This window comes from Pelodiscus sinensis, chromosome 6 (assembly GCF_052426305.1).
Source record: "Pelodiscus sinensis isolate ZL-2025 chromosome 6, ASM5242630v1, whole genome shotgun sequence".
Classification (NCBI taxonomy): domain Eukaryota; kingdom Metazoa; phylum Chordata; order Testudines; family Trionychidae; genus Pelodiscus; species Pelodiscus sinensis.
The window spans coordinates 57,910,997-57,934,822 of NC_143057.1; the positions used below are offsets into that span (position 1 = coordinate 57,910,997).

The 23,826-nt window shown below is 36.9% G+C and overlaps 1 protein-coding gene across 5 annotated transcripts in view; it reads right to left on the minus strand.

The window, feature by feature from the left end:
- The window catches only part of DMXL1 (Dmx like 1), a 141,383-nt gene that overhangs the window by 19,114 nt on the left and 98,443 nt on the right, over positions 1-23,826 (minus strand). For 3 of the 5 annotated variants that reach the window (XM_006134492.5, XM_089779288.1, XM_089779287.1), the window contains 8 exons: positions 22,686-22,813; positions 22,289-22,537; positions 11,576-11,748; positions 8,451-8,578; positions 7,993-8,078; positions 7,173-7,374; positions 4,979-5,096; positions 2,406-2,468 (listed from right to left, as the gene is read on the minus strand). In XM_006134492.5, the coding sequence (XP_006134554.2) occupies positions 2,406-2,468; positions 4,979-5,096; positions 7,173-7,374; positions 7,993-8,078; positions 8,451-8,578; positions 11,576-11,748; positions 22,289-22,537; positions 22,686-22,813 (1,147 nt within the window). Of the gene's footprint in view, positions 1-2,405; positions 2,469-4,978; positions 5,097-7,172; positions 7,375-7,992; positions 8,079-8,450; positions 8,579-11,575; positions 11,749-21,788; positions 21,903-22,288; positions 22,538-22,685; positions 22,814-23,826 lie in introns of all 5 variants that reach the window. The other 2 variants (XM_075931961.2, XM_006134494.4) reach the window with 2 other exon arrangements.

Sequence of the window (23,826 nt, forward strand, 5' to 3'; positions counted from 1 at the left end):
TTTGAAGTATTAACAGGTTTGGATTATTATTTTATCAAGATTGCCATATTGGGGGAAGGGGGAGAATTCTACAAGTTCTCATCTTTATCACACTTTTGTACTCCATTATCTTCCTTGAAAAGCTGGAGAAGGATATGGACTGCACATGCATATAAGGATGTTGATAAAAGAAAGAGGCACTTCAATATGTTTATACACTATTTTTACTAAAAAAAAAAAGATCACAAGAGATCTAGAAGGGCCTCATGAATGTTTAAAACAACTACTTTGTGTTTCAGCTTTAAAGTAGAGGAGATTGGTTCAGGGGACTGCATGTGGAAGATCCAGGGCAGAGGAATAATTTGAAATTCCTGTCTTATTTTGCCTACTTGCTATCCATTCAACTATACAAATCTGCTGGGTTGTCTTCCACTTTTTGGATTGCAAAAATACACAAACTGAAGCAAATGATAGCAAAGATTTAGCATTGGAACGATTTTGTGTTTGACTCTCTCTGGTCAGATCAGCTCTCAATTCTAAAGCAAAAATTACTGTATAAGGTATCTTGGCTATTTGTCAGAGTACTGTAAGATGCCAAAGAGGATCCTGTTGAACAAAACCATTACCACTACAATGAGATCACGACGTGCTACAAAACATCAGGGAGGAAACAAAAATTAGGGGCTGTGTCACAAACTTGCATCTGTTAAGTGCTCCAAAATACAATAAGCACAATTGTCAAGAACTGCTGTTTTCTGGCATTTCTATCAGTTTTTAAATCTGACTGCAGTCTCAATGGCCCAGAGGGCTCATTCAGCATTGGGAATCCACTGTACTAGTCCCTGTTTCAACAAATGCAGATGTAGTTATGAAATCCAACTCTTTGGAACAGTGAATGTAGAAGATTTCCTTCTCCTTACTTTCGTAAAATCCTAAGCTTTCAGGTGAGAATTTGATTGTTTTCATTAGCTGATTATTCCAGGGGTCTGTGCTTATCTTTGATTTTCCTCTACCTCCACTGTCATACTTACAATCACAATCAGATACTAGGTTTTGGATTTTCACATATGCTGCAATAAAAACAATCAGCATTTTCCTTTCCTAAAAATATACTTTCATTGCTTAGGAGAAACCTCTAATTGTAGCTGACTGACTCATTTGGGTGATCAATAGCACACTTTCCATAGATCCATACATTTTTAAGGTGAGGTAGAACCATGATGATAATCTGTGACCTTCTGCATAAGAGGCCACTGATCTTTCTGAATGAGGCCCAAAATTTTTGCTTGAGTGACAATATAGCCTTTAAATACAGTCACCTAATTGTAATTTAAGAAAGATGCTGCATACCAGGATCCCAATGCTATAAAAGAGCAGATATTCCCTTGAAAAGCACAGTATTATTTTCAAGAGTGAAACAATGCACCCCGTCTTGAAGTAACCAAGTCTCCTAAGATTTCTGAATCTTAGGTATGCTATATTATGGTAAACACATTAAAGCTGTGTGAGATTGGATTGCTTTGAGTGAAGTGCTGCTCACCTGTGAAAATACATAAAATGACTAAAATCAGGCCTTTTTAATGACTGGAGACAAAATAAAGTTTTACTGTTAATAATCAGAAATTAAGCATCAGTTGAATTGAATTCTTATCTGTATCAGCAATCAAAAATTTCTAACTGACAAACCACAAACTCACATGTGCAATATTATAGTGATTACATGTTAAAATTGTGATAAGATGGACTGAGGCACAAAACAGCATATTGTTCTACTTAGGGATGTTAATAATCAGCTAAACTAGTCCATGGGGGATTTGGGGGTGGTTTGCTAACTACCCCTGCTGTGGCTCTGTGTTTTAATGCAGTAAGAGCCAGTGGCTCTTACTACTTTTAAAAGGCAGAACCACAGCCATCTGGACCTGGTGTGAGCTGGGACTGAGGCAGTCCTAGCTTACACTGGGTCCCGTGCTGTGCCTCTGACTCTCCCAACTTCAGAGATGGTGCTGGGGGAAACCAGCTTTTAAGCCAGCTTTCCCCAGCAATGGCTTCTGCTTCCCCCCTCCCCTTGCTGTCTTTGATATAGATTTTTGACTCCTCTTTTACTTCCCTAGTTCTGCTTTTATGGGAGAATACACTAATGGAATACTTGTCTCACATGGCTGTTCAGTCAACTGTTTTTAAAGTGCTGTACAAGTGCAAAATATTAATGCATAATTTGAATTTAGCAAATTATTAATTCATAGAATAGTCTTGATTTACAGAACTACATTCTATACAATATTACTGATGTAACTGCTGGACTTATTGCCAAGTTAAGCTCACCACACTAGAGTCAGTTGCAAACAGATTAACAATGGCGAATGAAGACAGTAGGTGTTTCCTAGTGAAAGAATGTCTAATTTCATTTTAAAATTATCATTGTGTACCTTATTGAAGATGGGCTCCTCCATCATAGTATTTTTGATGGTTTCACTGTGGTCCTCTAATGACTTCACCAAGAAAGAACAATCAGATGACAAAGAGTAAAGATGAGATGTAACATGCAAGATACTGAGGAAATACTTACTCCTGTGTAAAATTAGCACACTCCACACTGAATTGCAGACTTCCATAAATAAATAAAATAAATAAATAAATATTTATTTATTTATTTATTACACATTTATATTTTAATTCTCAATTTTTCTTCCTAAACTACACATTTGCTTTAAAAACTTAGGTGGTTATACTCTGTAGTATGTCAATGTTTTATCTACTTCAATAGTCAACTTTGTATGTAAGTTAGAACTTACCAAGATGACACCTTGATGTTAATGTACTAGCAATGACAGAAGGAAACCACACAGTAGTCAAAGTAAATAAGTCAATTTAAAGTAAGGACATAGCTAGCAGTCCTGAACTAGTGATATTACTTCACAAGCTCTTACGGCACACCTCAGGTGCAGCATAACAACAAAGCTGCATTAATAAAAGAATGTGTGTCAGAAATTAGGAGTCTTTAGTGAAGGAGGAAATAGGAATGGTCTTCAGTTTTTTCCTAGTCCAACTCCCTCTGTTTCTACACTGCCATTATCCTCCTCATAGCTGAGGAGAACAGGTTAGGGCTTCCTCAGTAATGTGACAACTGCCCCATGTATTAGTTATTGTGGAAAACTCAAAAGGTTAACTCAATTTCAGCTCTTCAGGAAGAAACAAGCTTGTAGTCAAAGTCTAGATCTACCATGATGCCTCAAAACTATTTTATACCAAATAAGAACATAAAGACTGCTAACACATGTTATTTAAACTTTATCTTTTATGAGTACTGAAGAGTGCAATGACTCCTAGTTAGATTAATGCATACTAAACCATCTGTTCACCTGACAACTATTTTATTGTCCTAAGGGTATTCCACTGCTCTGATCACAGTCTCCTGTCTGATTCTAAGGCCACATCTATACTAGTGAGAAGACTGACATTGCAGTGGTTGATCTTCTGGCATTCAATTTAGTGGGTCTACTGAAGACTCACTAACCCAAAACGGAGGGTGCCCCGTCGACACCGGTACTCCTCAATTTGTGAGGAGTAATTGAAGTTGATACAAGCGTTTTGCTCCTGTTGACCACTGTTGAGAAGCCAGTGCCAAAAATCAAATTAAGGTATGTCGACTCCAGCTACACAACTAACATAGCTGGAGTTGCGTATCTTAAGAATTTCCAGGTAAGTATAGATATGGCCTGAGAAACAGCAATACCTCTCTAACATCAGTCACTTCTGGCACCATTGCCTCTAGTCAATAACTGACAAAGTACACACTCCAGAGATGATTTAGCCCAAATGGAGCCAGAATCAAGCAAAAGCGGAATAAAAGATTGAGGATACATGTAGGCAACCTAACACCCCCCAACCCTTTTGCAACATGGGATTAGTTTTTAAGCTCTGCTGTTTTTAACTCTTCCAAAGGCAAATTGGGAAAGATAACAGAAAAAGTGACAGAAGAAAAACTGTAAAAGAGGAGCAAAACCAGCATATTAAACAAACTGCACTGAATTACTGAAAAATGTAACAAATGGTAACTTTAAAAAGAGAGTAATATTCTTTCCTCTACTTAAAGTGCAGCTGGTATCAAAACCACTAATTTAGGAGGCAGCTCTTTCTAAACCAAAACAAACATTTCCTGTAGTACTGTGCTGTTCTGAATTATAGTGGCTGGTGCCTGGCACCCATGGTAGTTTAAGCTACCATTACATGAGATTTTTCTCTCTGCTGCAGAGTTACCATGTTCAATTAAAACCTCAAATGGTGCTATGGTCAATTACCATTCACTCTTAGCATGGATGCCTTATGGGTCTTCCACCCATAGCAGGTGATAAATTATATATTTTTGGGGTCAGCACTAGGTAAACAAGGAGCAATGATAAAGTACCCAATGGAAAAAAAAGGAGAAAGATGTCAAACTTTTTAAAAAGTGTGTTTTAAGGGCATGTGGCCTAGAAAGTCATGGTGTGGATACAGAACCTTATTCAGCTACCATCACTGGCAATATTCATGGATGCTGAGTTAACTTTAATACTTTTCAAAACGGTCAGGCAAGGAGGTGAGATTCTGTGGGCAATTGTGGGATGCACAACGTAAACTGCTGGGGGCAGACTGAACTTGAAGACTGTGTGTGATTAGGTTGTTAATTGTAGTATTTTTGGTGCATTATGTATTTAATAATATAATTGAATATTTATTTAATGAACTGTTTTGAGACAACACTTGTACCACCTTAGGCTAAAATCTCCAGCAAATTCAAGGCTTTTCATACAATTTAAAGGGACCATTTATTTTTTGTTTTGAGTAGAGCTGTTGGACTTATACCAAATTAAATGCCAAAAAGCAGCCAAGATTGTAGACATCAAGTTTGTTAGTGATAAGCTTGTGCTCTAGGAAACAAGTAAACCAGCTTTGATATGTTTTATCTTAAATTAAGTCTCTTCATTAACATATTTTTATAGACTATGTTTACTATACAGACCTCATTTAAACATCTTTTCTTTGTAAATATATTTCTGATGAAGGTTTCCTGGACTTCCTCTTGTTTAACTAGATACTGCCAAAGCCTCTTCACAGACAGTGCAACGTGACTGTTAGAGCTATAGATAAAAAGTTAAAATAAGTATGTGTTTATGCTGGCATTCACAGGAGACCCAAATTATTAACATACAACTCATATCCAATAAAATGCTCATGTTGTGATGAATTGAAAAATGTAGAAATCCAGGAATCAATCCCTGTGTCAAGTAGTGAAGTACAAACAGGCAGATAGGTTAGGGTTTGGTTTCCTTAAGTAACAGAGTGCCCAAGATTACAGAATAAATAGCACAGTATATTATGATATACAATATATTGTTCTGAGCTCTCTGAAAATACCCAGCTACAGTTACACTACAACTTCAAATTAACAGCTTACATTTTGAAATTTCTTTAATGCAAGGATGGGAACCGGCCAATGGAGAGGCTCAGGGGTTCCCCCTGCAGCCCCAAATCTGAGCTGTGGCACCCTGCTCCCTTGTAGGATTAGTACCTTAATAGAGCCCTGCTTTGTGTGTGAAGCAAGGGTAGCGTTTTTTGGTGGTGGTGGGTGGGGAGGGTCGGGGGTGGGGGAGGTGGGAGTTGTGTGTGTCTCAATTGTGGGCCAGGTCAATGAGGTTTTGTTTTTTGCTTCTCACTTGTGTGTAGCCCCCAACTGATTTTTCTGAGAGTCAGTGGCCCCCAGATTGAAAAAAAATTCCTTACACCTGCTTAATGTTTGGCTGAATTCCTTGCACTTACGGTGGAGGAACTTTAAGTTATTAACCAATATGCTAAGACGCAGATAAGCATAGATAATATCAACAAATACTTAAACTGAAAAGTTAGCTGTACTAGGATAATAAAACATAGGAATTATTCCTCATCACAGATGTGTCTTACAATTTTTTTTGGAAAAAAACCAAAGCTATGTTTAAGGTAAGCATTAAAAGATAAAACACCAATAAATATCCTCCACATTTTATCCCCTCCAAATTAAAGAAACCCCTATTTAACCTTGAAAACATCAATACCAAAAACTAGTTTCCCTGTTTGTACTTGAGGATTTAGAAGACTGACAAAGTAAAGTGAAACAGTAATATCAAAACAGACAAACCTGGGCTCACCTCTCACTTGAAAGGGTGGGCTTGTATCTTTCACAAAGCCATTTTCTCCCAATAGTCTGTAAAGATTTGGGGGTTAAACAGATTCTCAAGAAAGGGAATAGTAGTGAATGTTTTTGTAACAGCTGAATATGCTGTAAGTACCTCAACAACTGAAAATTTTTGGAAAGGTGGCTATGTTCTAAACCATAAAGGAGTCAAGAGCAGAGCCATATACTGTATCCTCAAAAGGGCGTGGAAAAACAGAAGTGTATGTATATCATTCAAAGTACTTCTCAAAAAATGAAGTAAACTACACAGCTAAAATTACAGTTGTTAGGAACTACTAGTTTACAATGGAAAAAAGTGCACTTAACTGCTGGCTGTGGAGCTCATGCAGATGCCATCGGGAGAAAAGGAACATATGGTTACGTAAATGTGTAGTGTTAATATCCAATTTTAAAAATTAAGTTACAAATCACTTGCTGAGACTTCAATGTGTTGATTGCATGATGCAATATTATGAGTCCATAGTCAAGGCAGGGAAGAAAGTTATTAGCACTGTTTCTTTCGATATAATTAGGAGAGAGAAACAGGGTGAACTTATTTTATGACAGTGTTCTTTTAAGGCCTGGCGCTGACCTCTTTCACATAACAATGCTTCCTCAGATGGCAGAGCAAAGACCTGCCTCACTTAAAAAAAAAATTGGTTAGGTATTGAGATGACTAAGGCTTAAATAGTAAATTGGCTTTTAGCAATGGGTTTTGACAACTTCAGAAATGTGATTGCTTTCTCCACATCTGAGTATCTTCATTGCTTAGGGCTCAAGTTTCAAGAGTCTACACATGCATGCTAAATTGCATACACTGAGCATATATTTATAACTGAGAGCAAATAAAGTATGTAAGCCAGGAAGACATCTACTAAATCTGTGGTATTGCCTATGCAAGTATGTATTTCTGAAATTATGGCCCTTCATTTGCCTTACCAAGGATAACTTATTACAATATTCAGAAGTATACATTAACACATTTTTTTAAAAGCTACATGCTCACTTGAAAGGAGTGTTTGTGGGTTCAAGCAAAGCTTTGTGGCGAAGGAGAGCAGGACCTGCTGATAATGCATCTTCAGAGGTATGAGCAGAAATTAAATTCTGAGGGGGACCACCATGTATTTCAAGTCGCCGGAGAAGAACTTGCTCCCAGCGTTGAAATGTCTTCAGAATACCATGGCACAGAGGGGAGCTAACTGGAAGCTCTAAAAGAACAGTCCAAACAAAATAAACTATTTTATATCTGCTGTAATCTAGATGAAAATCACTTCACTGTCAAGTGTTTCAAATACTTTAACACACATCTATTATCCACATGCACACTTAAAATTTCATTTATGAACAAGTGGTCTGGATGCAGAGAGCTGCATTGCTTTTTGTTGGCAGAAGAGCTAGATAAGGGAGGAGGACCCTAGCATCTAGGCCAATGTTCAGATAGTAGCAGTGATGTACTTTGAGCTACAAAAGGGAAGTATGTGGTAGGAAATTAACTAAATTGGGGGTAGCAAAAAACATTTACAGATAGCTAAAGACAAGTTTCTTAAATGATTAAGAGGTAAGCAAAGCTCTGATAGAAAATGGAAACAAAATATATAGGTACTAATATTTTATAGGAAGCTCAATATTTAAAGTGTACCAATGTTACTGTAGTAATAATGTTAAAGTAAGTAAATTCAAAACTACTGAACAGGTTATTTTTACAAAATTCTGCTGTATGCAGATAAAGCTAAAAAGGCGGATTAGTTTTTATTATGCAGTTAAGTTACTGAATGCATTGCCAGATTATTAAATATGGAAAGATATTTCCATTACTATACCATTACCTGAAAGATCATGTCCAGCCAAGGGATAGAAATTCTTCAACCTATGAAGCACCAACTGAACCATAGCCAATCGCATCAGTGACCAACTAACAACAAGAAAATACTCATGAATCATTGACTGACCTCTAACAACTTTAAGAAAGTCTAATTTAAAAATAAAAGTTTAACATCTCTATTGTATGAATATTTTTAGCTTTTATTAACCAAAAGGCTATAAACAGTTAATAACCCATGAATATATTTACAAATTTAAAGATACCTTGTATGCCAAAACTATTATACATTAATTAAAAGACACTCGTGTTATTTACAACCAAACAATGAATATAATGCATTCTGAGGAAATATATGCATTTCCTGAATGCTTGCTATATTATCACTCACACTTGTGTTGAAAGTTGCCAGAATTGCACCATCAACAGCGTCAGAATAAGTTTTAGATTCTAAGTGACTCATACCTGTAAGAATTTGAATTCGAGTGTTCCTGAAGGTGTGAATCTGATGCAAAAGCATCATCCTCATCATCACTTCCCTGACTCTCCTCTGAGTCATATTCGATTCTACTTTGTGAGGATGGAAGAAAAGGCTAAAAAGAAAAAAAATATTTTAGGTTCAGCAAAACTATATTTACCAATACCGTGTTTCAAACACTGTTTAAATGTATGGTCATATTTAAAATAAGTAGTTGTTAATAGAATTCTAATAATTTCAATGATGGAGAAAACAAAGTTTGTTTTGTTTTAAAAAAAGCCCTTCATTCTTCAGCATAACTGACTTTAAAACTAGACAAGTTCCTCTATTTAAATAATATTTTACATTTTCAAAAGCTTAATTGTTTTACTACTTGTGTTGAAATAACACTTAAAAGCTCCAAGCAAGACTACAGCCCCTGTGCTAGTATCAGAGAAAGACAAAGACAAAAACCAAAGTTTCTGCTCCAAAGATCCTGCAATCTGATTTCGCACTAGACATGAAAGTGAAGATAAACAACAAGGGCACATTTAGACTTACTTTAACTTTCGAAAGGAGATATGCAAATTTGGCGTGAATTTGCATATTTTCTTTCAAAAGTGAAAGCAAGTCTAGCCATGACCCAAGAGAGAAAGCATATAGGAGAGGTGACAGGATGGAGGGTAAACGAGGGGGAGCAGCAACAAGATTAGTTACTTAAACTAGATGCAGTACACTCACAAATTAATAGCTTTAAATCAACTGAAGGTGTTTGTATCAACTATTTCCAGCCATCTAGTGACACAGACGTCATTAACTGGCTGATTTCCTGCAGGCATAACAGGTGAGTTCAAAAGAGTGATCTGCAGAAAGGATAACAACCTTATAGTTATTCCATGATGGGTATTGCATTCAGAAAGAGCACTATAGAAGAAGATTAAGAGATTTCTGGAATAAGATCATACATCATGGAGCTGGTAAATGTAGTAAAAGCCAAGGGCAAGTAAGGAAGGATCTAGAAAGTGATCACAAGAAGATCAAATTCTACAAAATTGAGACTGAAAAGCAGATGAGTTATTCAGAGAGTGGTTGAAGTGGTCAGGTCAAAAACCCAAGAAAGGCTGATTGAGATCAGTGATATTCAGACCTCAATAACTCAGGAGCCAAATTAATCATCAATGTTACCCAAAATAGTCACAGTAGTGTGAATTTATTATTTATCTTCACCCCCCCCCCCAGAATTCTACAACTGATTAATAACCGCATTCTGATTGGTTAAAGCACACAGTGTTTCCGTATCCTGCAAAGAAACACAGGAGAGGTATTCAAGTCCAAAGCCTCAGTCAAGTACCACTGATGTAGGCAGTTTTTAATGGCCTAGAAGGGTGTGATGAGTGTGCCAGTGAAGAAGAGATTACAACAATCAAAACAGAAAATGAAGAGTATATGGAAGAAAAGTTTTGCTGTTTGGAAAGGTGGAGGATCAGATTTTAATAACTACAGTAGATCAAGAAACATCATTAACTCAAAAGCGGCGAGGAGTCCTGTGGTACCTTATAGACTAACTGAAGTGTTGGAGCATAAGCTTGAAGATGAACTGTAACTTAGCAGTTTCTCTTTGAAACAGTCTTCAAAGAGAAACTGCTGAGCTACAGTTCATCTTCAAATTTGACACAATCAACTCAGGATTAAACAAAGACTGTGAATGGCTCGCTATCTACAAAAGCAGCTTCTCCTCTCTTGGAATTCACACCTCCAGATCAGCTACTAGAAGTGGGCCTCATCCTTCCTTATTGGATCCACCTCATCATCTCCAGCCTGAATCTAGCCTGCATATTTATACCTGCCTCTGGAAATTTCCACTACATGCATCTGACGAAGTGGGTCTTTGCCCACAAAAGCTTATGCTCCAACACTTCGATTAGTCTATAAGGTGCCACAGGACTCCTTGCTGCTTTTGCAGATTCAGACTAACATATCTACCCCTCTGATACTTGACATCATTAACTCAGGCCACCTTTGAAACAGGTAACTATTATTCTAACCTTTGTGATAAGGAAAGAGTGGCAAATTGAGTACAGTAATTCTTCATTTAACATGTGCCCACTTAACACGTTTTCACAATAGCACAATTTTTTTTTTTTAGGGAACTTTTTTGAATTACACCACCATCCCTGGAATAATACAATTTCCCCAGCCGGCCCGTTGCTGGCTGCTGCGCAGGGCTTCCCCCGCCTCCCTGCTAAGCGGCAGAGGGTTTGCCCCTCGCCTTGCTGCTCCCTCAGCGACCCTCCCCCCCTCGCTGGACGCAGTGCAGGTCCCAGCAGAACCATCACAGGGGCATACTCCCAAACCAATCCCCCTCCCTTTTCCTCCCCTTCCCTTCCCCAGAGCCAAACACCTCCCCTCCCTGCTGTAACCCAGTCCCCTTTCTCCCCCGAGCCTTATGTCCCAGTCCCAACAGACACCACCGCTTGAAACGCAACCCCCACCTTTTCCATTATTTTCAATGGGAAAATTGAGCCCGCATAACACGTTTTCACTTAACACAATCATTTTCTGAAACATATCTATAGCATTAAATGAGGAATTACTGTACATAGGAAGTCTGCCATACTAGGATTAGAACTCAAGACGTCCTAAATCCTCTCTCTGACTTTTTTGCCTTTCAGGCATATATTTCTTGATTCGGAGAGTTTGACAGCAATTTTTACAATTTTCCATCCAGAGAGCAAATAAAGTTACTTAAGTCTACATTCAACTCAAACTCCATTGGTTGGTGTGGTATTGCAACAAGCTTCAGTTCTAGTACTCTGTGATTCTTACTATGAATCTTCTTGAGTGGACTATGCATGCACAATATATCTATTGTACCAATATTAATTTGGGAAATTGATTTCTGAATTGCACACTACAGAATGCACATGAGGCAGTTTAATTTCTATTAAGCATTCAAGCATCTTTGCTTAATATCTCATTAATTCCCAGCAGGCATAACACTGGTAATTTGTAAGGAGGGATTTGCACAAGTTAAGTCTCTAACTTTTTCTCTTTTCCCATGAAAACAAAATGCTGCTTAAGTTATTGCTAATGCAAGGAAAAGCAAAATGAGTTCCATAACTATAAACGTTACCTTTGCTATGAAATAGTCCCAGATACTAAGCTCAGGTGGGATAAACTTTTCCCTATAAGATGGAGATTCTTGCTCTTCTGAGGATGGAGACTGTGAACTTTCTTTTGGAGAGATTTTTGATAAAAGCGTACAACTTCTTTGTTGCTTCTTACCATTGTCTACAGAAGAAGAAACTAAAAAAGACAAAAAATATGAAAAGGAGATATGACCATTCGTGTAAAATAATAACACACCTAATTTACATATTTCCAAAATTTTCTTTTATCTTCTTCTGAAAAAATTCCTTATACTGTATTAAGGTATTTAAAACAAAGCTCTTAAGTTTTCCTAAAGAATTCTGGGATAAGGGGACCACTAGTTTAATGAGCTTAAAAAAACCCCTCCAGTTACTTGCATCAGTCCATAAATAAGCTACTAGTTATTAGGGTAATATTTTTAATTTTGTGACCCGACATCATCAAAATGTGCACATGCAAGAAAACAGTGTTACAGGTTCAAAATTTTTCTGATATAAGTGCTTAATGATACAACTTTAATGTTGCATTTATCTGGGGAGAAAAAGATGTTCACAGTTGCAGAACTAACAAGCAGCAGTCAGCAAAGGCAATATTATTCACGGATGTTGACAGTGAACTGCACACACAGCTAAACAGGCACCAACTGACCAAATGCACTGTATTTTTATAGGCTACTAGTTTTAGTCTCAATAGATATTTGGAAGACGGAGGGTGCTAACAGAGAAAAATCTCTTTCAAAAATCACAGCAGTGCCCCAAATTACTGGGTAGTTTATTGCAGGAGGTCTGAAAAAAAAATCAATCACACATTGCAGATACAACAGGAGTTTTGGCCATAACCCGACAAATCTGATCATGTTTTCTATGTAACAAAGGAAAAAAGAAGCCAACCAAGAATAGAGAATACAGATGAAAAATCTAATTACAATTGTTTATTGAGATGTGTTGCATATGCATGTTATGTGAGGAGTCTGTGCGTGCACATCTCATGTGGCATGCCAGAGAGTTTTTCTTAGTGGCATCCATATGGGCAACCACACACCTGCACTCTGTTGATACTTGTACTCTGAACAGGTTGGAGCCACCCCTCTCATCTTTTAGTTCCTTTGAAATGGACTCAGGATGGACAGATGCATTGGTGCAAAGACTAGTAAATGCATTTTGATTGACTAAATTAGGTAATACTTTTGCTTGGGGTATGGCATTAGGCACAAGAGACACCAGGGTGCAGGTACAGGCTGCCTATATGGGAACTGCTAAGGAAAACTAGCACCAGTACATGAGAGACATACACCTAGAATAAAAAAAACATATATAGTCGCTCGAAGAACAATATTTATAATTATGAGCAGAGTTCGTTTAAGGACAAGGGAATTTTCTATTATGTATTCTTATTTAATTTCATTCTTCATTTTCAATATTCATAACTTTAATCAAAACTAGATGTTTTCCAAGCCAAAAGTCACTAAGTCTTCAAAGGTGTACTATCTAATTTTTGCTAAAGTACAATCTTAATAGTGGTTTAGTTGTGTGTGTTGGTTTTTTAATTTTTTTTTAAACAAACACATATGGGAAGTTTTTAACTCTTACAAAATTCTAAATGGCTGAAGGGATTTTACTCTGACTTTGAAAAAGAAAATTCACCAGAGACAAGAACAAAACACAGAAAAAAGTTCCAATTGCAAACTCCATGATCAGAAAACAAGGTAAGGTTGTTTGTATTGTGAAATGCTTTACAAACTAACCTGTAATGTATACTCAGCCTCTGCTGCAAGCAGAAGAATGGACTTCATATTCAATCTAAGATAGCTATTTTTGAATTGTTCATATCCTGTCAGCACTACCACAACCGAACTGTGTGGTTAAGTAACATATTTCCCATTACAGATGCTGTTTAAAATTCACTTACCTGCATTAATGATGCAAATATATGTGCTGTAATACAACATGTTTTATATTTTGTTGTTTAATGATTATCAGCCAACTGAAAAAGCATGCACATGCATCATTAAAGATATAATTTTAGCTTCTGCTCAAAAAATGAAACTTATTTCAACATTTAAATTAAGCAGAAAGGAACATGATACAGAAATATAAATTTCTAAGTTTTTCAACAGTGTATTTCAAAAATTATTTGCTATATTATCAGTTGCTCTTTCTGACCACTGTTGGTATTTTCCTCATTTTTTTCCCTAGCATTTTGCCAGCTAGCTCTTGGTCACTCAGCCGATATTTAGAGCTGAGTTTGAAATGCCAATTAAATATAGGTGGTTTGAAACATACCATGTGTTGCCTATTTTTGTACATTATCAAACCATGATTTGATAATCCTTTGATTTTATATTTTTAAAAAAACATCTGTATGGGTTAAGCTATAAAAGCTTGTCTCTCACCAACAGAAATTTATCCAATAAAAGATATAACATCACCCACCTACTCTCAATTACATATTATCATTTAGGGTCATAGATCATTAACTACCTTTACTAGTAAAGTCAATATAATGTGTATAAATATCTACAAGAATCACAGAAAAACAAAAGATATACCGATTTAAAAGAAATGTGAGATTGTGGTTTGAACTTACTCAGAACCTGAGAAAAATGCACTTTCATTACCATTAAATGAAATGAAACTCTGAGAAGCTAGCAAATGGCACGTTAGAAGTATATATATATAAAAAAAGATGGTATTCTAAAAAAAAGCAGGCAAATTTAAAACAGGAAGCAGATCTAAAAAACAGTTTGTGAACCCAGATGTCCTACTTTAGATTGCAGTAAAATGTAACAAAGTACTACCATGAATTTGTTTAAGGACAGTTTCTCCAGTTTGGCAACATGCCAATTAACGGGGCTATGGTTTGCAAGTATCCTTCCTTAAAGACTTTCAGTTTAAGATAAACCAACATGATGTTTAGAAATCTTAATTTTCAGAAACTTGAGCAAATTCTTTGAAACTGTGTGCACTCAATACAATGGCCAGCACCAGAACAAATTAAACTATTTACTACCCTATTCCAAACTATTTTGCGACCACAAAAAAGTTAATACTTGTTCTCCAAAAAGTAACTCAATTAGGTTGACAGCATTTACTGCATCTGATTGAGCAATTTACTCACCTGACTAAAGTAATATCAACTTTAAAGTGGAATTACAGGAAAGCAGCAGTATACACTCCTTAGTACAAGACACTCAATTTTAAAAGGCATAAAAATGAACTTTAAAACCTAAGGGACTTTAATGGAATTTGAAAGCTTTTAAAAATAGCCTTTGTGTGTTGCTTAGAATCATAGAATACTAGGACTGGAAGGGAGCTCAAGAGATCATCAAGTCCAGTCCCCTGTCTTCATGGCAGGATCCAGTACTGTCTAGACCATCCCTGACAGGCATTTATCTAACCTACTCTTAAATATATCCAGATATGGAGATTCCACAACCTTCCTGTGTAATTTATTCCAGTGTTTAACCATCCTGACAGTAAGGAAATTTTTCCTAATGTCCAACCTATATCTCCTTTGCTGCAGTTTAAGCCCAGTGCTTCTTATTCTATCCTCAGAGGCCAGGAAGAACAATTTTTCTACCTCCTCCTTGTGACACCCTTTTAAATACCTCATCCACCTTTTAAATACCTGAAAACCGCTATCATGTCCCCTCTCAATTTTCTCTTTTCCAAACTAAACAAGCCCAATTCTTTCAGTCTCCCTTCACAGGTCATGTTCTCTAGACCTTTATTCATTCTTGTTGCTCTTCTCTGGACCTTCTCCAATTCTTCCACATCTTTCTTGAAATGTGGTACCCAGAACTGGACACAATACTCCAACTGAGACCTAATCAGCGCAGAGTAGAGTGGAAGAATAACTTCTCTTGTCTTGCTCACACCTATTTATGCATCCTAGAATCATGTTTGCTTTTTTTGCAACAGCGCCACACTGTTGACTAATATTTAGCTTATGGTCGACTATAAATATAGATTTCTTTCTGCTGCACTCCTTCCTAGACAGTCGCTTCCCATTCTGTATGTGTGAAACTGATTGTTCCTTCCTAAGTGGAACACTTTGCATTTGTCCTTATTAAACTTCATCAGGTTTACCTCAGACCATTTCTCCAATTTGTCCAGATCATTTTGAATTACAACCCTGTCCTCCAAAGCAGTTGCAACCCCTCCCAGTTTGGAATCATCTGCAAACTTAATAAGCGTACTCTCTATTCCGATATTTAAATAGTTGATGAAGATATTGAACAGAACCAGTCCCAAAACAGATCCCTGTGGAACCCCACTTGTTATACCTTTCCAGCAGGATTGTGAACCGTTAATAACTACTCTCTGAGAACAGTTATCCAGCCAGTTATGCACCCACCTTATAGTAGCCCCATCTAAGTTGTATTTTCCTAGTTTATTGATAAGAATATCATGCAAGACCATATCAAATGCCTTACTGAAGTCTAGGTATACAACGTCCACTGCTTCTCCCTCATCTACAAGACTGGTTATCCTATCAAAGAAAGCTATCCGATTGGTTTGACATGATTTGTTCTTTACAAATCCATGCTGGCTGTTCCCTATCACTTTGTCACCTTCCAAGTGTTTACAGAGGATTTCCTTAATTACTTGCTCCATTATCTTCCCTGGCACAGAAGTTAAACTAACTGGTCTGTAGTTTCCTGGGTTGTTCTTATTTCCCTTTTTATAAATGGGCACTATATTTGCCCTTTTCCAGTCTTCTGGAATCTCTCCTGTCTCCCATGATTTTCCAAAGATGATAGCTAGAGGCTCAGATACCTCCTCTATCCGCTCCTCGAGTATTCTAGGATGCATTTCATCAGGCCCTGGTGACTTGCAGGCATCTAACTTTTCTAGCTGATGTTTAACTTGTTTTTTTTTTGTTTTTTTTAAGTTTTATCTTCCAAACCTACCCCCTTCCCACTAGCATTCCCTATGTTAGGCATTCCTTCAGACTTCTCGGTGAAGACCGAAACAAAGAAGTCATTAAGCATCTCTGCCATTTCCAAGTTTCCTGTTACTGTTTCTTCCTCCTCACTGACCAGTGGGCCTACCCTGGCCTTTATCTTCTTCCTCTTGCTTCTAATGTATTTATAAAAAGTCTTCTTGTTTCCCTTTATTCCCGTAGCTAGTTTGAGCTCATTTTGTGCCTTTACCTTTCTAATCATGCCCCTGTATTCCTGTATTGTTTGCCTAAATTAATCCTTTGTAATTTGTCCTAGTTTCCATTTTTTATAGGACTCCTTTTTATTTTTAAATCATCCAAGATCTCCTGGTTAAGCCAAGGCGGTCTTTTGCCATATGTTCTATCTTTCCTACGCAGCGGAATAGCTTGCTTTTGGGCCCGTAATCATGTCCCTTTGAAGAACTGCCAACTCTCTTCAGTTGTTTTTTCCCAGTCTCGCCTCCTATGGGACCTTACCTACCAGCTCTCTGAGCTTACCAAAATCTGCCTTCCTGAAATCCATTGTCTCTAATTTGCCGTTCTCCCTTCTACCATACCTTAGAATCATGAACTCTGTGATTTCATGATGACTTTCACCCAAGCTGCCTTCCACTTTCAAATTCTCAACCAATTCCTCCTTATTTGTTAAAATCAAATCTACAACAGCTTCCCCCCTAGCAGGTTTTTCAACCTTCTGAAATAAAAAGTTGTCACCAATGCAGTCCAAGAACTTATTGGATAGTCTGTGCCCCGCTGTATTAGTTTCCCAACATATATCTTAATAGTTGAAGTCCCCCATCACTACCAAATCCTGCGCTTTGGATGATTTTGTTAGTTGTTTAAAAAAAAAAGCCTCATCCACCTCTTCTGCCTTGATAGGCGATCTGTAGTAGACCCCCTAGCATGACATCACCTGTTTTTTACCCCTTTTAGCCTAACCCAGACACTCTCAACATGTCCATCTCCACTTCAGTCCAACACTAACGGACATCATCGTGCCATGAACATGCTGCCCAGTATAAAAAGTAATGCTTTGTCAGACTACTTCTGTCTGGCTGAACATCAACCTTCAAAAATTGCTAGTACATCTGGAAAAGAGAGGATTTTGCTTTTATCTTGTAAATTTTCCAAACAGCTGACATTTGGACTACTGTTATTTTTTTCCTGGCTCAAAAAATCCTATTCCCTGGACTTCTATTCACTTCCTACCCACTTCCATCAATATGATTGGTCCCAACAATATGAAAATTGTTAAAGATCTCAAGATCTGAAGTGGTCCGGAGGCTTTGGATATTATGATCTTCAACATTTTAGACTTGCCTTACAGGCTACAACACGGTGTTTTGTGACAGTGGTTCTGGTACAGGTTGAACCTCTAATCCGGGATTCCCTGGTCCAGCAACATCCATCACCCGGCAGGACTACATACGTTCCAAGACCCGGTGGAGGGCTGGCGGCTGGGCTCCCCGCAGTGGGGCTGCCTGGTGGCACCAGGAGCCTGGCGCACAGGAAGCTGGGCTGCAGCTGGACTGCTAGGCATAGCAGGGAAGGAAGTGGGGGGACTGGCAAGGCAGGGAGGCTGGTGGAAAGAAGTTGGCCAGGAGGCTGGTCGAGGGCTGGGGAGTAACTGGTAGCAGGGGAGCCAGATATGACCTACCCTGGTCTGGCAAAATCCCTCATCTGGGACTAATCAGGTCCCAGGGGTGCTGGACAAGAGAGGTCCACAACCTGTACTAATGTGCATGGACACTTGCTTCACACACATGCGTTAGGATGGCAAATCTGGCTTTACAGTGTGGACTCGTCAGAGTTGCAACAGTTTGGGGAGGGACCTGATCATCTAAATTCTTATGGCTGCGGAGGCAACAAAGCATGACTTACATTTTTTATTTTCCTCATAGATGGGTCAGCGACTGAACTACCTTATTTTCCAGTTTCTTAAAAAGTTTTCTGAGAACAATGATTAGTTCAAGTTTTGTGGTTCAATGATAAACTAATGAAAATATTTATGTTTGATATGTATTGAGGTTTTAAAGTGTTAGTTGATTTTCTAGCATGTGACCTACAGTTTGAAAACTGATGGCAAAAGTAAATGCTGGTGAATAATAGTCAACTGTCTCCTTTAAACCCACAAGGTAAAATGGAAAGGTATCTGGGATCACAGAACTGTCTTTAAAAGGTTTTTAAAATGCTCAAAGAAGGAAAGCATTATGAATCAAGCATATTTCAAGCTACTCAGGATTTCACTAGGACTCAACATTCAATCCAAATTGTAGCATGCTTACCACAAACAGCAAAATTTCATCATCACTCCTAAGTTTGTGGAGACAAATTAATCGCAACAAACAATTTAGAAACTTTTCAAACATTCCACTTGTAGTATGAAGTCCAAAATGACTATTTGAACTAATGTTAAAATTCATTCCCACAAGCCTTGATTTTTGAAAAGTCTTTGTTTTTCATTTACAATTGTACTATAGAGCAACTGAGCACATGAAATGAAGGACAAGTATGGATTTCTAACTGTCATAAAACAGAAGCAAGTATTAAAATTGTTCTGCAGAACTCTGATTATGGAAATATTATTTCTCTATGAATTCTGTGCAACTTGCAATCAGAAAATTGAAACAAAAATTATTTAGGAAACTACTCGGAGGCTCTCCAAATGGCCCTGGAAATTTATCACATCTTTTCACCCACTCTCCACCATGATGGAAAATGGAAAGACTAATCTTTATACACACACACAAAATAATCCCCAGAGGAGAAAAACATTTTTAAGGCTGTCAAGATGTATAAACTTAAATGGGTCTCAAAAAATATATTTGAAAGATGTGTTACACCTTTAACTTAATGCAGTTAAGAGGTCTTCATTAAGAAGAGATATTCAAAACACCTAAAGCAGGGTTGCTTTATGTGCTCGGGGTATAAACTATTTCAAGGGAATCTGAATTCTGGACTAAGTATTGGCAAACAAAAAAAACTTTGAAATGTCCTTTAAAATTTAGCTAACATTTAAAACTACATATTTATTTGTAACATTAGTTCTGATACCTTAAGCAATATTTGAAAAAACCTTTCCCCAGATCAGTTTAAATAAGTTCCATAAAAATACATGTTTTGAACATGGAAGATGTTGAATTCAACTTATGGGGAAGCTTAGTATCCACATGCAGACAGATGCTCAAGTCAGAGAAACGTCTGATTAAATATCAAAGGAAAAATGCATACTCCACATTTCTCAGAGGATCAAAAGTCCTTTTGGCAGTCCGATTTCTTTAGCAACTCTAGATGGCACAGAAGAATCCCAATAAAGCTTTAGGTATGATTATGAGTGATGCTCATTTGATCATGATCAAACTTTTAAGAATGAATTCTCCCATTTCTACAATTCTCCCCATGAGATAAGAAAGTGTCCTTTAACATTCTTAATTTGTGGGAAGGAAAATATTGATGGAGTTCTGAAAAAAAACAGCTTGCAGAAAAATAACGTAAATATTTTCAGGTTTTTTATTTTTTGTACTAGTACGGCATCATGGATTATATGCACATCTGAAAAGTTTATTTTAATAAAATAAATATTTGTCTTTAAAAGCATTGAAATTAATATAAAATGTAAAAAGGCAAGTGATTAGAAAAAAAGATTCTAGTTAAACAATATATATATATGCAAGTTACCAACAGACTATAAGGAAAGCTGAATAGGAGTCAGTGGTAACTGGATAAAGTGATCTGACTAATCTGTCATGAAATGTTGGAGAGAGCTGTAATTCACCACTCAGACATTACTTCCCTCTACATCCCTTTTGGCTCTCCCCATTTTTTCCAGGGCTCTGATGGTTTTAGGTTTTCCTTCCATTACACATAATGGTTATTTAAGCATGTAGTATTTCAATTATCTGTAAAAGATTTTTTTTATAAATTTCACTTTTTTTTTGGTATTAAATCTGTTTTTTCAGAACAGTCTCCTGTTTGGTTTATTTTATTTTCATAACTTACAAAAGTAAGGAACATCTACGTTATTGCAAGATTTTTTTCAGTGTAACTGTTGGACTCAATGTGCTTTCTCCAAAATTTTAGCACTGGGATTAAAAATGCCTTTCTGTCCAAGTGCTCCACATTTATCCTCATGATTCCTGTAATATCATAACTGTACTACTTTTCCAAATCACTAGATAAGAATCTTCTAGGGTAAAAAAAGCTCTTAAGTTGCAAGGTAAAACAAAGAAGCAGTAGAAAAGCCCTATTTTTTCATCTTCCAGATCATCATATGTCAAAGAAACACAAAATAACAATAAGCCATTTTTCAGTTTCTTTTAGTCAACTTTAAAAGAACAAAAAAGATAAGTTACAACTAAAAATACTGATGTATAAATACCCTAATTAGATTATTTTTATCAAGTTTTGAGTAAAGCCTTCTAACTACCCATGTATGCCAAGCTGTAACCCCATCTTGCATGTCAGAAGTGTCCAACATCTTAAGTAGAGCTATAGAAAACAACTGTCAGGTCCAGAACAAGAATGCCAAGTCCTAACAAATGTTCGTCTAGTACATCTGCATTTTGTGTACATTTTATTAGATTTAATCTGAAAGAATTTTTTAGATTTCCATAGCTTCCGTCTTTAACTACCTCAAAAGTGGATATTAGTTTTGTACTAATAACTCATATATATATAGATATATATCTATATATATATATATATTTACATTTATGTAAAATCTTTCTATCAAGGAATTTATATGAATATCATGTTTAAAATTACCCACAGCTTTGTACATATAAACAAACAATTAACACGAATGAAAAATTTATTTAAATAAAAGAATGAACTCTCTAGTTTCAGGTCTCTATGGCTATTCAATATTTTATAGTTTACAAGAAGTGAGAAAATATCACTTTTCGTGTCATGGATGAACACTTAGAAATCCACAGTTATCATAAGCCATATATCAACTTGATGCAAAATAAACAGCCTCCATAAACAAGATTTGAAACACTTCTGATGATTCCAAACCATGGTCTGAGCAATTTGCTATTTTTATATTTAAAATATGTTTAAATTAAAGCATAGCAAAAATGCTAGAAATGTGTCAAATTTGGGAAAATGTATCCAATTGCAGATGAAAAAAATACTTTATCTGTTTTTAAATTCAAGCTCATGGCTTGGGATCAGAAATTTTTCTTTACTGGTTTTATTTCTACATATGCAAACTGGCTTTAGCGATCAAAATACTAAAGCTAATATCTTGCCTTCATGTTTGGTAGGACTATGAGTATTGATGGCAGCAAGGGATTTGGAAAACCCCACGCATTCCATGGAGAACACTACTACCTCATGTGGGCTAGGCATAGAGAAATGCCTTCCTGCCAAAGAGAGAAAACATATACTATACTTGCAGTAAAGGAATATAGATATGGCTAAAGTGTTATGAAAGAGTCAAAAGCTGAGCTCTGATGAACTATTTTCTACACTTCGGCATAACTGAAAAAGCAGCAGTACAAAAAAAATTAACCTTAAATTTGTTTTTGTATTGTTAAAAAAAAAAAATCACCAAAGTGCATTTTATTACCTTGCATTCCCCCTTAGACATCCTTTTCACAAAACAACTATATTCCTTTGAGTATGAACTAGAGAAATGTACACAATGAATTACTAGTCAGTGCAACATATTTTGTGTGGTAATCAAGAAGTTTTATTTCAGATGCTTTTTAAAACTAAGAGTGAGGTTAAAAAAAAAATGTAAGCTAACCAGTTTTTGTTCTCTGTTGCATCTGTCCTTTCCTAGGAATATGAGCTCCTCCGCCAAAGATAGCAGACCACATTTTGTCGTTAAAAGGATGGGTCATAATCCTATATAATTCACTGCTGGAATGCGTGGCCAGACCATGGATGAAGAGACTAAGATAGACTGCTGTTAGAATTTCACAGAGTAAAACTGTGAGTCCTGGCTGGGCTTCCTCACCAGCAGAATTCAAAAGACGAATTAGAGCTGTTATTCCTAAAAATATAAAAACAATAGAGGTAAATACTATCTGTTTTATAATCAAAGATACATGTTATCAAATATATGAATCCTTTTACTTAAATGTAGTAAAAGGATCAAAGTGGGAGGACAGGGTGGGGTGGTGGAATCAATTGCTAGGTACCTGGCCACTGAGTTGGAGATGTATTGGGAGTTACAGTTTCATCTAAACTTGTTGTTCTTAGAGTAGGTCGCTGGGTAAGCAGCAGCGTCTGGTATACTGTTCCAGTGAACTGGTTTGCTTGTAATGAACTGTGGAAAGGAAATAGCAAGCTAGGTTTATATAAAACACTGCAATTCTGTTCACAATTGGCTAATCGACAGTCCTCACAATGTGGCAGAGCTATACAGTTGTCAGGTAGCACTGTCTCTAATAAACTGTTACTATAGAACATGAGAAAGTCCATCCAGTCCAGTATCCTGTCTGCTGACAGTGGCCAATGCCAGATGCCCCAGAGGGAGTGAACCAAACAGGTGAATCAAGCGATCTCTCTCCTGCCATTCATCTCTACCCTATAACAGAGTCTAGGGACACCATTCCTTACCCATCCTGGCTAATAGCCATTAATGGACTTAACCTCCATGAATTTATCTAGTTCTCTTTTAAACCCTGTTATAGTCCTAGCCTTCACAACCTCCTTGGGCAAGGAGTTCCACAGGTTGACTATGCGCTGTGTGAAGAAGAATTTCCTTTTATTTGTTTTAAACCTGCTGCCCATTAATTTCATTTGGTGGTCCCTAGTTCTTATATTATGGGAACAAGTCAATAACTTTTCCTTATTCACTTTCTCCACACCACTCATGATTTTATATACCTCTACCATATCCTCCCTTAGTGTCCTCTTTTCCAAGATGAAAAGTCCTAGTTCCTTTAATCTCTCCTTATATGGGACACGCTCCAAATCCCTAATAATTTTAGTTGCCCTTCTCTGAACCTTTTCTAATTCCAGCATATCTTTTTTTGAGATGAGGAGACCACATCTGTACACAGTATTGAAGATGTGGGTATAACATGGAGTTATATAAGGGCAATAAGATATTCTCCATCCCTTTTTTAATGATTCCTAACATTCGGTTTGCTTTTTTGACTGCCACTGCACAATGCGTGGACGTCTTCAGAGAAGTATCCCCAATGACTTCAAGATCTCTTTCCTGATTAGTTGTAGCTAAATTAGACCCCATCATATTGTATATATAGTTGGGGTTATTTTTTCCAATGTGCCTTACTTTACATTTATCTACATTAAATTTCATTTGCCATTTCG